The sequence below is a fragment of the Colletes latitarsis genome, chromosome 6, assembly GCF_051014445.1.
Source record: "Colletes latitarsis isolate SP2378_abdomen chromosome 6, iyColLati1, whole genome shotgun sequence".
Classification (NCBI taxonomy): domain Eukaryota; kingdom Metazoa; phylum Arthropoda; class Insecta; order Hymenoptera; family Colletidae; genus Colletes; species Colletes latitarsis.
Genome location: NC_135139.1, coordinates 12,404,275 through 12,418,110, shown reverse-complemented (window position 1 = coordinate 12,418,110; position 13,836 = coordinate 12,404,275). Strand labels below are relative to the sequence as shown.

The 13,836-nt window shown below is 34.8% G+C and overlaps 1 protein-coding gene across 2 annotated transcripts in view; it reads right to left on the bottom strand.

The window, feature by feature from the left end:
- Sm (heterogeneous nuclear ribonucleoprotein L) overlaps positions 1-13,836 on the bottom strand; it is a 282,230-nt gene that overhangs the window by 85,315 nt on the left and 183,079 nt on the right. For both annotated transcript variants that reach the window (XM_076766982.1, XM_076766983.1), the window contains exon 6: positions 12,463-12,526. In XM_076766982.1, coding sequence (XP_076623097.1) covers positions 12,463-12,526 — 64 coding nt within the window. The remainder of the gene's footprint in view (positions 1-12,462; positions 12,527-13,836) is intronic.

The window sequence follows — 13,836 nt, the reverse complement described above, 5'->3', positions numbered from 1 at the left end:
AATTGGACTAATCCCACAAGCCTTTGCTTTGAGCGATGGCATGATTCTTTTGAAATAATGATCGCATTACAGAATTAGTTCCACATAGCTGCACCGATGTTAACTATAAAGGTATATAAGTATGTCAAATTTACATTAACCTTCCTATGCGAACTAGATTATTCTAAAACTGTACAAAATTATATACATGTACTATTTACAGAAATTACGAGTCTAAAACAGATTGACGAAATCGAATGATCGAGGATTTGCTTACTATTAGCATAAAAAAATTCTGTTAATTTTGTTTAATAGTATATTCTTCATTTTGTAAAATAGTGTCCTACAATTTTATCCTACAAATTAAAAAATTGTTGTAAAATTCGTTTAGTTTCTAAAGATATTAAAAATAAACTTTCAGGGTGTCTTATAATTTTTTGTTTGTTTCTACTATATTAAAAATATCAAATAAATCAGAATCCGAGCTCTTACGATTAAACTTAAATAAAATCGTTTTGAACACACCGAAATATTGCGTGATCGACGATTGCAAGGCAACTAAGAAATACAATTCTTGAATGCCGGTAGGCGTTTCTGTAGCCAGTTATCTCGAGCCAATTAAACGTATAAATTTGAATCGTTTCGGTCGCGAAATTCTCCTGTACAAGAGCTCCACTTTAACGAAGACTTCGAAGGCACGTCGAAGGTGCTATTTTAATACCGATGCACGCGAAATATTATCGAACCCCGGAACTTTAGTAGCCGGCACGAGAAGCCGAATATCAGCCACTGCGAACCAGCCACGTATTAAAAGTTTCTTTTTCCCTCGAAGCTGGTCGAAGCTTTTAAGGGCTAGCGTAATAGATTCCGCAACTTTCCCTATAATCTGCTGAAAAACTTGGAAAGAATCGCAGCTACACAGCCAACGAACCGCGATCTCGATACTCGAATACCCGAGAATCTACGAATCTTTTAGACGAAAAATGAAAAGCACTTTATTACATAAAATTTAACGTCACGAATGTAATCGCAGGATGCGTACGATTATTTAAAAAAATATTAATAATAATTAAGACATAAATACGTCTTCGGGAAATAATTATCCGGGGATGGTCGATCTACGAAATTTTAGACGGTCCTTTCGGAGCAAAAAAATTAATGATACTTTATCGTATAAAATTCACTGTAAAACCTTAACGTTACGAATGGAATCGCAAATAATTAACCGATACCTTCTGCGTTAATTAGTATACTCTCGTAGAACTTGCACGAATTTTGTCGTGAAATTTATTGTAATAATACACGAATTATTAATAATCGTAGACGAAATAAAGAAATAAAATCACTATTCTATGCAGAGTGTTTGGTCACCCCTGGGAAAAATTGTATTGGGAGATTTTAGAGGCCAAAATAAGACGAAAATCAAGAATACTAATTTGTTGATGGAGGCTTCGTTAAAAAGTTATTAACGTTTCAAGTTCCGCACGTACTGAATTTTTTTCTAGAAAGTGGGTAGAATTTCGGGGGTAGGTCTATTCACCAAAAATTATTGTAATTGACCCCTGCAACTGCAAATAATTTTTTTAGAACGATTTGAAACACGTGAAATTTCAGCGGAATCATTCATTCATGATCGGACATTATATTTTTGGTAACGAATTTTTTTCTCGAAACTGGGTAGGATTTCGGGGGTATATGTATTCACCAAAAATGATTGTAATTGACCCCCGCAACCAAAAATAATTTTTTTAGAATGATTTGAAATTGTTTAATTTAATTTTTTAATAACTTTTTAACGAAGCCTCAGTCAAGAAATTGATATTCTTGATTTTCGTCTTATTTTGGCTTCTAGAATCTCCCATGGCTAAACACCCTGTATAGAAGACGTTAAGAACCTCGTAAGTCAATGGCAATTTTGAAAAAATAAAATATTGTTTTAAGTTTTAACGAAAATCTCTCGTGCCAAAATTGCACGAATTTTGCCAATAATACAGGTGTTATTAATCATTGTAAACGAAATAAGAGAACAAAGTTACTATTTTATCCAAGCATAATATATTCATTGTAAGTGGAAGACGTTGAAAAGCTCGTGAATCGACAAAATGGTGGCGAACTTGGAAGAGATAAATCAGGTTTTGCCACGTGTAGCGGCGCTAATTACCGAGAAAATTCATTTTCGAGAGCAACGGTTCGAGATTTCGTGTATTCGAAAGCTCCTCGACGATGGGCGATGAGCGACGCGACGTCAGGTCGCGTGTAATTGGACCGAATTCCTAGGATTCCGTGCCCGGTTGTCGTTTACGAGTCGCTCATCCCGGTTGCTCGCACCTCGCGCGCGATTCGCGAGATCGTTCCACGGTTCCCGCGGTGTTTGTTAGACGTTTAATTGCTTTGAATCGTTTAACTTCGAGAAACCGCGTGCACTTGAATTAATTTTGTCCGTTGCCCGGGCACCAGAGACAGGTTGCAAACCCGACTAAATGACTGAGAACGCGGTCGAATTAACGCGTGTTCGCTCGAGCGCGAGCCCTAACGACGGTCGTTCGATCTTTAAGGAATTCTATTGCATAATGCTCTTGTAGCGGAAACTGTTTAGTATTAATTTAATGAAGATTGAAGAACGAGTTTACCAGTCCATGTGCAACACATGTACTCCACGCTGCACAGAATGACAATTATCGGTATTTATTTGTCGTCTTTCACGCAATACTTGTACTTCTATTTATTTGTATTAAAGTATCCAGTAAGATTTCTCCTGGAAATATATGTCGAAAATGTAGAATAAAATTTTTTTTATAGGACACTTTCATTTTTGAGATAATTGTATTTGAAAATTTATCGAATACTAATTCAGCTCACTGAAACTTAACATTCCTGATTACAAAAAACGATACTGACAATTATGGACATTCAAATACAAAGTTCAACCACTCCTTACGAGATTAATTAACATATTTAATGTTCAAAAACATTTTCAAACGTTCTCATAAATGATTGGGAAATTGTGCACAAATGCACAAGTATTTGTAGACTACAAGTCATGAAAGTTTCGGTTACAAAGGACGATAAAAAGAAATAATATGCAACCAAGCAGAATTTTGTAAGATTGAGCGACGTGTATTACCATTTAGTAAATTCTGTTTTCGAATATTCCAGCAGGGAACGCTGTGTATTGGATTTTAATGACTACATCTTGTCCGACAGCCGAGTATTACCGAGTACAAAGAACGATAATCATACTTACGTACACGCAAACACAAACGTTACTCTACAGCGTAGTAATTGTGGAATATCGCATTACGAAATTCGGTGACAAAATTCTCTACATGTGGGTAATTGCATTTTCAAACGTTCTCTCGCGCAGAATTGTTTGCAAAAGTTTCGTCTACGTAGGATTGAGAGTTGTATGGATTACTGATCGTAAAACTACTGTAACGTTTGAACGACAAGAATAATAAGATGATTATGGCTATTCGAACGCATGTATTGCGCTGCAGCGTAATCATTTGTTGAATACCTCGTTATGAGAATTTCAAGGCAGTTCTGTAATCTTGTTGCGTTCTTCCTGAATTTTGGAAACGCGTTGCATTGAAAATTAATGAGGAACTGTCGTCAACTTGAAAACTGAAATGTTTATTTCAAGATTTTTGAACGCGACAGTAATTAAACTATTCTTTTGTCATTCGAATCGAAGCGTTCTATTGATTCATTTATTATTCGTTATTAACGGGATATACTCATTCGTATAATACCAAATTTATATTACGATATATTGTTACCAGAAGTTATCTTACGTTTCAAAGTATTAAAAAATTGCAATAAATGACTCTGCGACTGTAGACGTTAGCAAGATCCAATAATCTTCTTACAAAGTTTTGTCTTCGAGAAAATTAAAATTGAATTTTGAAACCACCGTTTATTTTTTCAGGGACAAATTATTTTTCTTCTTTCTATGTCAAATTTTTATATTTTATTTTTAATATGTGCTATTCTTGGTAAAATTATCGAGCATTGGATTTCTACTAATAAACTATAAATCAGCTTTTGCTTCGAAGTTAACGAACTTGGCGATCATTTCATTGGATAAAAACGAAAAGTGAACTGAAACGCGTATAAAATATAAATAACAATCTATTTATTCGGATGAATCAATCATTAGTCTTTTCGCAGTATATTCTTAAACTCAATCAATACAAATCATATAAGCCATCACTATCTGTTGTGAAGTAACTAAAATATTAATAATTCTAAGTTATAAATTTAGATTCTCGACGATTCTGTTCGTTTCTAGGGAATTGATTTCGAACCCCGTTAGAAACGCGCGCTAATTACAATCTCTTCGAGGGAAGGATTAATTCAAGTTATGAGCAAGCATTCATAGAAGCTTATGCTAAATTCGTTCTAGCGAAACACAATGCTCGGAATGATACGCAGGCCAGATTATTGAAGAACGCTCAAGATGGAATAGCACGAGCTAGGAATACAATATCTTCGGATCGTGGGAGACCTTGAAGTTAGTTCTATCTACATAGCTGTCTTAATTATCTTCTGATACAGTATTGTTAGACTCGTACCCTTCCACCTGTTACGCAAAGACGAATCTACTTCGTTCTACATGCGTATTACATACGCCTTACAACAATGTACTACGAAGCTTACATCATTTAATTAAACGAATTGATAAAGCTTGATTCTTGGAATAGTTTCGTTTTGAAATAAATTTAATATTAATGTTACAGTGTCACAGATGTAAACTAATAATGTGTGAACAACCGTAATGCCAGAATGTCACAGATGTAAGTAAACAACGCGTGAACAGTGCTTGTTTAGATCTGTGACATTCGCGAACAGTGTTTGTTTACATCTGTGACATTCGTGAACAGTGTTTGTTTACGTCTCTGACATTCATCAACATCGTTTGTTTACGTTTGTGACATTCGTGAACAGCATTTGCTGTTTACAAATACATTTTTGACTACGAAATTTCCGTTTCTTTTGTATTACTTTGAATTTTGAATTTTTCTAAATGAGAACGTTATTTCTACGTACGATGAAGTACTACAAAGTGCAGGCAGATATCTCCAAGAAATTGATCGTGCAAATATCTTTTCGAGCCACCGTAGATATCCACATTGTATTCGTGATGTTCGAAAAGTCGCAGAGTCATGTTCCAGCGAAGTAAGCTAAAATAAAAATCGCTATCGTTCGAACGCAACGAGCGTGAACAGTCGCGTGCAGCTTCGATTCCGCAGGAATTCAGTTTCAAAACTGGGATTCGCTTCTGCCCCGAAGCAGAACGTTTGCCGGCCGCGTGCGAAATTCGAACTGGGCCAAAGAAAATTCTCGCGCGCGGGAACGTTAATTCGCGCGGCTGTCGTAACGCGGTTCCGCCGCGCGAATCGGCCACAGTGACTCGAAAACAAAAAAAAGGGGAGAGAAAAAAAAAGAAGAAATAATATCGCACGAACTACCATCAAAACGCCTTTACCGCACGCTGGAATGGATCGCGAGCGTTGATAGAACGCGTAATTTTTGTCGAGCACGATGTAATCGACGAAGCGTGGATCTCCTTGTGTAGCTTGGCGACCAAGCGCGACACAGAGACGACCAGATTGATTTTCATTCGAGTAATAGACAATGAATGTACGACTCTCTATACCGATTTATTCGCAACGTTTACTCGATTGTACAGCCATTCGGGGAGGCTGTTGTTCGATCAACGCGAGTCGTAATTCGAGTCGTCGTTTTTCTTCGCTAACGTTTGTTTACTTTATGTATTTATTATTCGAAATTTGCATCCGTGTAATTTGACAATTTTGGTGAGAACTATTCGACGATTCGTTCATTTTAGAAGTATGTTCTAATTTAAATATGTTGAATTCCATGTAATACTAAGGGGAGTTTAAGTCATTTTGTTGGCTTTGTAATTGTTAGAAAAGTACGTTCATATTGAAATATGATATAATTCATGGGATGTTAGAGGGGGCTTGAGTCATTATTTCATCGACTTTTAAGAATTTTTATCTATGTAACCGTTCGAGGTACGACCTTCTCATTCTTTTAGTTGTAATTGTAAGAGATTGTCCTTTTCGATTAATTTTTTCTTTTACTCGTAAAGTTATTTTTACAGTACAGGAACACCAAAATTTTTGTATCTTTATGTTTAAAATATTTCTTAGTATAAAAATATTCTCGTAATGCAAAAATGATTTTACGAATAAAAGAAAATATTAATTAAAAGGGGCAGTTTGTTACAATTAAAACTAAAAAAAATAAAAAGGTCGTATTTCGAACTTTTGCGAAGATAGTTTTTGAAAAAATTGGTGAAGACTATCAACTTTGAAAGTTTGTATTTCTTTAATAATTTCAAAAACAGCAAAATTTATAGTATTCCATATACGACAACATATTTCAATTTGAACTTATTTTTAGGGGGCAGATTATTCATTTTTTTAACAATTTCGAAAACAGCAAAATGATGACTTCTTCCTAATATCATATGGGCTACAAAATATTTCAATTTTAACGAAATTTCTGACAGCGAGTAGGTAGAAAAACGATCGATTTGATATGAAATGACCAAGTATATAACCTGGAAAATTTTCCACGTCCCTTATCATAATTATCTTGTGCAACCATAAGATGGACGATTCGTAATGATACTTCGATGGAATCAATCGACTCTAAAAAAGAAACAAACAATCCTGCATTGTGAAGACCGTGACGCGATAAATTTGATAAAAATGTTGGAATTGTCGAAGCGGTGATCGAAACTTTTGTTAAAATTTTAGGTAGTCTTCTTTTATCGAAGCAACGGTTTGTCAAATATTTTCCTACGCGCGGTCCTCACCGATACCAGTCGGGTTTTATTTCTGTCGTGACACGGGGACGTATTCTGGACCACTGTGCGGTGTCTCGTTTGCGTGAATTGTTCGGTTCGTTGGTTGAATGTAACGCGGGACGAATCGATGCGAGTAGCGACGCGCGAGAATGATTCGCGTCGACGCATCGGAATCGTTCTCGTCCGTTCGGGAACGGTGAAGGAGGACCGCGACGAAAGGGAGTCCGATTGGAAAATAATTCGAAAAATAAAATTGTCGCGACGCTCAAAGGACACGGGCGACCGTTGAATCGCGACCAGGGTTCGTATTTAGGACGTTTTCGCGCGGCATTGTGCGACATCGGGAACGCGAATCGAACTATACACTATGGACCAACGATCCCAGTGTTCGCGTTTCTCTTTGGAACTCTCTACGTTCCCACGTCCGATTACTCTGCAATTGCCACGACAACCAGAAGAAATAAATGTCAATCGTGATTCGAAAAGAGACTTGTTAAAGCTTGCAGTGGGAAATTTATTAGAACTTAAACCACGTGTTTCGTTTGGTTGAATAAGAAAATATATTTTTGCGTGGGAAGCTCAATGTTTACTCGACAGAGGCAAGCAACTTTTCTTTCGAATTTTTAAATACTTCTTTCTACTTATGATGAAAGTTGTCATTTTTACTTAACGGGAAATGAGTAATGTTTATCTTCGAAATTTCTATTTAAAGAATTTTGCTCGTTGCTGTCACACGAAATGCTAGCAAATTTTCCATGCTACTTTGTGGATGGAGAACCAAAGAATACTAGATGTTCGCTTAAACGTTTCAAAATTTTGAACGTATCAGTATATATTGTTATATGTAATGTTTTAAAAAAGAAACAAGTTCTACATGTTTCCATTGCAATTTTTTATTTTTTATTTTTTATTATCAATATACAAATATACAGGGTATTCGGCTACCTCTGAGAAAAATTTGAATGGAAGATTGTAGAGGCCAAAATAAGACGAAAATTAAGAACACCAATTTTTTTATTGAGGTTTTCTTAAAAACTTATTGACGTTTAAAGTTCCTTACAGACCAGAAATTTTTTCGACAAAATTAAAAAATTTCACATCGTTCTGAAAAAATTATTTTTAGTTGCAGGGGTCAATTATAATCATTTTTGGTCAATAGACATACCCCCGAAATCCTACTCAGTTTCGAGAAAAAAATTCCTCACCGAAAATATAATTTCTGGCCAGAAATGTCCGCTCGAATTTTCAGGCAAATCTTAAAAACGTCATAACTTTTGAACGGATTGAAGGATTTCAATGTTTAAAAAAGCAAACGACTCGTATTTTAGTGTAGAATATGTAGAAATTCTAAAAATATTGGAAAAATTGTTCCTTCACACCGTAAAGTGAGAAAAACCCCATAAAAATGGTTCAATTTTCAAACAATTATAACTTCTACAATAATGAACGTATTTCAATGAAATTTAGTATGGAAGTAGAGCTCATGGGTACCTACAAAAAAGTATTAGAAAACTTTTCCGTACAGCGTCAAACAAATTTATTAAAAATGAAAAACGAATTTTTAAGAAAAATTGACAGGGGGTAGGTGCCTAAATTTTTCGATAAAAAAAAATTTTTTCAAATCGTTCTGGAAAAATTATTTACGGTTCCCGGGATCAATTGTAAGCATTTTTGGTGAATAAACGTACCCCTGAAATCCTACGCAGTTTCGAAAACAAAATTGAAGTGCTGAAAGTTTTGGGTGAAAAAAAAAGAATTTCGAATCGACTTGGAAAAATTATTTTCGGTTGTGGGGGTCAATTACAATCATTTTTGGTGAATAGACATACCCCCGAAATCCTATCCACTTTCGAGAAAAAAAATTCGTGTAGGTGGAAAAATATTATTAATAATTTTACTAATAACTTTTTAACAAAGCCTCAATCAACAAATTGGTATTCTTGATTTTTGTCTTGTTTTGGCCTCTAGAATCGCTTATTAAAATTTCTCCCAGGGGTGGCCGAACACCCTGTATACTAACAACGAAATATGTCACTGAACACTTTATGTTACTGCGTTTGGAACAGACTTTATATACAGACTGTATTTTACTACATTCCGAGAATTATACTTGAAGTTTGAAGTAAGTTGTGAGTGCAAGAAGCGACGCATCATCTATTAAATATCGTTTATTGTACTTTGAGAGTGACTGTCAACAGATGTAGCGAACACCTTACGTGTTTTATTTAGAAGATATACGCAAAAATATATTACACATATTTCGTACACAGTAGTTTACAGAACAAAATGCGCGGAATATGCAGTCTGCACTCTACATATTATGCATATTCCGATGGCATTTCGTTGCGATTTATGTGACTCGTCGTATACAGATGCGCGTACCGATGTTCGTTCTCGAAAGGCAATGAAATATATTTCATGAATACTAGTCGAAAGGGAACGAAATGTTATTCAAATATTTTAAAAGTTGAAATTTCATATGCTGTAATACCACTGACTTTGTGAATTAAATTTTAAATTAAACGTGAATTTAATGATTTTTGATTCTTCATCCGTTTCTTAAAGTATCGCTAAAATTAATGTGTAACAGTTTGTACGGTTCTTTTATTAATAATTCTGTGAAAAGTAAATACTAGTCGAAAGGGAACGAAATGTTATTCAAATATTTTAAAAGCTGAAATTTCATATGCTGTAATACCACTGACTTTGTCGATTAAATTTTAAATTAAACGTGAATTTAATGATTTTGGATTCTTCATCCGTTTTTGAAAGTATCGCTAAAATTAATGTGTAACAGTTTGTACGGTTCTTTTATTAATAATTCTGTAAAAAGTAAATACTAGTCGAAAGGGAACGAAATGTTATTCAAATATTTTAAAAGCTGAAATTTCATATGCTGTAATACCACTGACTTTGTCGATTAAATTTTAAATTAAACGTGAATTTAATGATTTTGGATTCTTCATCCGTTTTTGAAAGTTTCGCTAAAATTAATGTGTAGCAGTTTGTACGGTTCTTTTATTAATAATTCTGTAAAAAGTAAATACTAGTCGAAAGGGAACGAAATGTTATTCAAATATTTTAAAAGCTGAAATTTCATATGCTGTACTACCACTGACTTTGTCGATTAAATTTTAAATTAAACGTGAATTTAATGATTTTGGATTCTTCATCCGTTTTTGAAAGTTTCGCTAAAATTAATGTGTAGCAGTTTGTACGGTTCTTTTATTAATAATTCTGTAAAAAGTAAATACTAGTCGAAAGGGAACGAAATGTTATTCAAATATTTTAAAAGTTGAAATTTCATACGCTGTAATACCACTGACTTTGTGAATTAAATTTTAAATTAAACGTGAATTTAATGATTTTTGATTCTTCATCCGTTTCTGAAAGTTTCGCTAAAATTAATGTGTAGCAGTTTTTACTTATGTAAAAAGTAAATTTCAGGCACTTGGCATGAATTCTCAAATACGTTTGAACGAGTACTCGATACCAATATAAGCAATTATCTATTGCAAATGTGTTAAATACAAGAATAATTTTGTGGAAGCATTGGAACGATGTTTGATACTTGTAAATTGTTGTGTATAGTGTTTTCGTATACTGTTTCTTATCATACTCGCCAATAGTTCTCGACGGTGAACGCGACGTCGAACGTTGTTTAGAAAGAAGGAAAGGAAATCGAACTTTCAAAGAATTACAGAATGTAATCGACGGCATCGACTACTTCTCAGAGTAAATTTCACGCGTCTATTTTTCTTAAGCTCCGCTACTCGTCAGAGTAAATTTCACGGTCGTCTACATTTTCACGAGCTTCGCCACTCGTCGGAGTAAATTTCGCGCCGTCTAATTTTCATCGGCGTCGCTGCTGCGCCCGGGCGTTAATTTCGCGAGTCTATTTTTCTTTGAACGTTGAAAGGATTCTCGACGTCCCGGCGCGCCCAATTGCTCTCGCGCGACAACGCGAAGAAATAGCGTGTTCGTAATATAAATAAAAAAAAAAAAGAAAAAAAAGAGGAAAAAAAGAAAAGAGAAACAATGGAGACTCGCGGAACGTTTGAAATTTACGCGAGGCGAATTCTTATTCCAATCGTTTCCACGTTTAAATGACATCAGAAATTCAAATGGAGCCACGTTCCGTGGCTGCTACGGGCGTTAAGCTCGTCGCGTCCATTTTTCTGGAATTTTAAAACGATCCTCGTCGCGGCTCGATCGACGCTCCCGACGTTTCCGCGCGCGTACGCGAGCTTAACGAGGGACGCGTTTTACGGAAACCCTCCAAGCCCGCGTACGGACTACGTTTTATCCAATTAACGTCCTCCTCCGGTGGCTAAGAAGACGAAGAAAGGGAAAAGAGGCCGCTCGAAATGCCGTGAAATTAGGAGGAACGTCCACGTTCGCGAGACGGAAACGCCGCCTCGGATGCGTCGAGCAGAGGTGGGCGAAATTTTATACGCCCCTGAACAGAACGACAACCAGCAAGACAGACTCGGAATTTTCCAAGTTCGTCGAATGCAAGATAAATAATACTGTACTATTACTGAAATTGCAATTCAAAATTTTTAAATCGAACGCCATGTTGCGAGGTCACTTTGGACGAAACGGCGCCAAAAATTAAAATAGAGCATTGAAAATGTATACGGGGTGTTTGGCCACTTCTGGGGAAAATTTTAATGGGAGATTCTAGAGGCCAAAATAAGACGAAAATCAAGAATATCAATTTCTTGACTGAGGCTTCGTTAAAAAGTTATTAAAAAATTTCAAATCATTCTGAAAAAATTATTTTCGGTTGCGGGGGGCAATTACAATCATTTTTGGTGAATAGACATACCCTCGAAATCCTACCCACTTTCTAGAAAAACAATTCAATACAGGCGGAACTTTAAACGTTAATAATTTTTTAACGAAGCCTCCATCAACAAATTGATATTCTTGATTTCCGTCTTATTTTGGCCCCTAGAATCTCCCATTAAAATTTTTCCCAGGAGTTGTCGAACACTGTGTATATCGTTATACAGGGTGAGTCACCTAACGTTTGCACCTGAAATATCTTTGTTATTTTTAAAGATACGTCAAATATCTTGAGGACAAAATTGAATGGTACAATGGGCCTCACACGATGTCAAAAATATTTTTATTTCTATGTCATTTTTTTTTAAGAAATCAAGGTCATCTTCAGTTTTTAAAAATGGGATTACCCTTTTTGAAACACCTACAATGATAGTCCCTTTCATTAGGAATTCAGTGACTATAATTATTCAAAATCATTCAAGGTCACGGTCGGAGAAAATGGTATAAGATGTAAAAAATATTTGTGTGAGGCCCATTGTACCATTTAATTTTGTCCTCAAGACATTTGATGTACCTTTAAAAATAACAAAGATATTTCAGGTGCAAACGTTAGGTGACTCACCCTGTATATTCGTGCGTGATGCATTTTTAAATTGTTATCTGGGTAGGAATTTCGCCCATCCCTGACGTTGAGCAAGATTTATGCGAGCGCGTACACGTCGTGGTGTATAGTATTCCAGATGTGATGCGAATGTAACGTTGATGTGAAGAACGAACAAAAAAATAAAGAAAAATAGATAAATGAGAAATGGAGAGATAGAAAAGGGTAAGAAACAAGGGAGGAAACTCACCGAGCGTCGGCGTCGTGTAGTCCCAGCTTTCTGCGTCGTTCTTGTAAACGTTCAGCTTTGTAGGCTGGAAAAAGAATAGAAAGATCAATTTACTTCAACAGGACGAAGGACCTAATTAAAATCATTTTACGTCCAGTATAAACGAAATGAAGATTGTAGATGAATATTCAAAATATTCAATACATTTATATTGTCGATATTTTTGGATTTGTTTAACGATACGTCCAAAAATTTATTATCGAACATGTAGATATTTTTTCAATTTAGAGAATAGACTTTATATCGGGCTTAACCAAACTTGAAGTTAAAAATGTATTTACGTTACGTGTTACTTTAACAATATTGCTCAAAAAATTAATTTAAAAGAAACTACACAAATAAATGATTGAAATTAACTACACATAAAAACTATATCGTACATTTTTCTTTATGCCCTGTTTATCTTTTCTATTATTTGTTTATTACACTATTCCCGAAGAAAAGCAAAATAAAAAGATTGAAATTTGTTTAGACGAAATGGTTTATACATTAATAAAACTACAGGTACCTAGCTCAATATGATAACATAATAATACATTAACCCCCAAGAAAGTAGAAATAACAAGTAATTAAAAGTATTAAAGAGAAAACAGAATCTGTCATCTAAATAATTTTTGTCTTACTTAATGGAAGAGAAAAGTTGAATATACAGAATTTTTTACTACGATTTATATATATTTATATTCAATAACCTAACAAACGTTTAAATAACAAATACCATATGTCACGATTTAAAATTGATGTCTAGGTTTAGTTACAATTCAAATTTAGTGTCTAGTATTTATTATAACCTTTAAACTTTATAAATCCGTTCGACAGTCGTATGATGTGCAAATCCACGTACGCGAAACGAAACATATTGGACCGCGAAACGGCAAAATTTTTTTTATTGCATCGTACCAGGCAGCGCAACAGTATTTTCCAACTGTGTATTTGTTCACAAGTTTCGACTCTCTGACATTTCTTTAACAATAAACGTAAATCAATAAAACGGCAGCCGTAATCGTAAAACGTAAAGCGTAGTCGAAATTGATCCGTGAAAATTTCATAAAAATTCACAAATAATATTCGCGATCAGAATTATGTAAGCCTCCTGGATTCGCCCTTAATTATTGCTGTATCTCTTTAATTATAACTAGCAAAAGTATTCTGTGTTTAGACAAGCTATTTGTAATTATTTCTATATTTCTGAAAGGTCCAGTTGCGACTCTCACTCTAATAAAACTAATAATAAATTCCATCGATAGGGAAATAGATTGATCTTATACAGGCTGCCATTTAAAATTAGCTATGTCATTTAAAATTTTCCGTTTGCTTATAAGCATCGATAAAGGC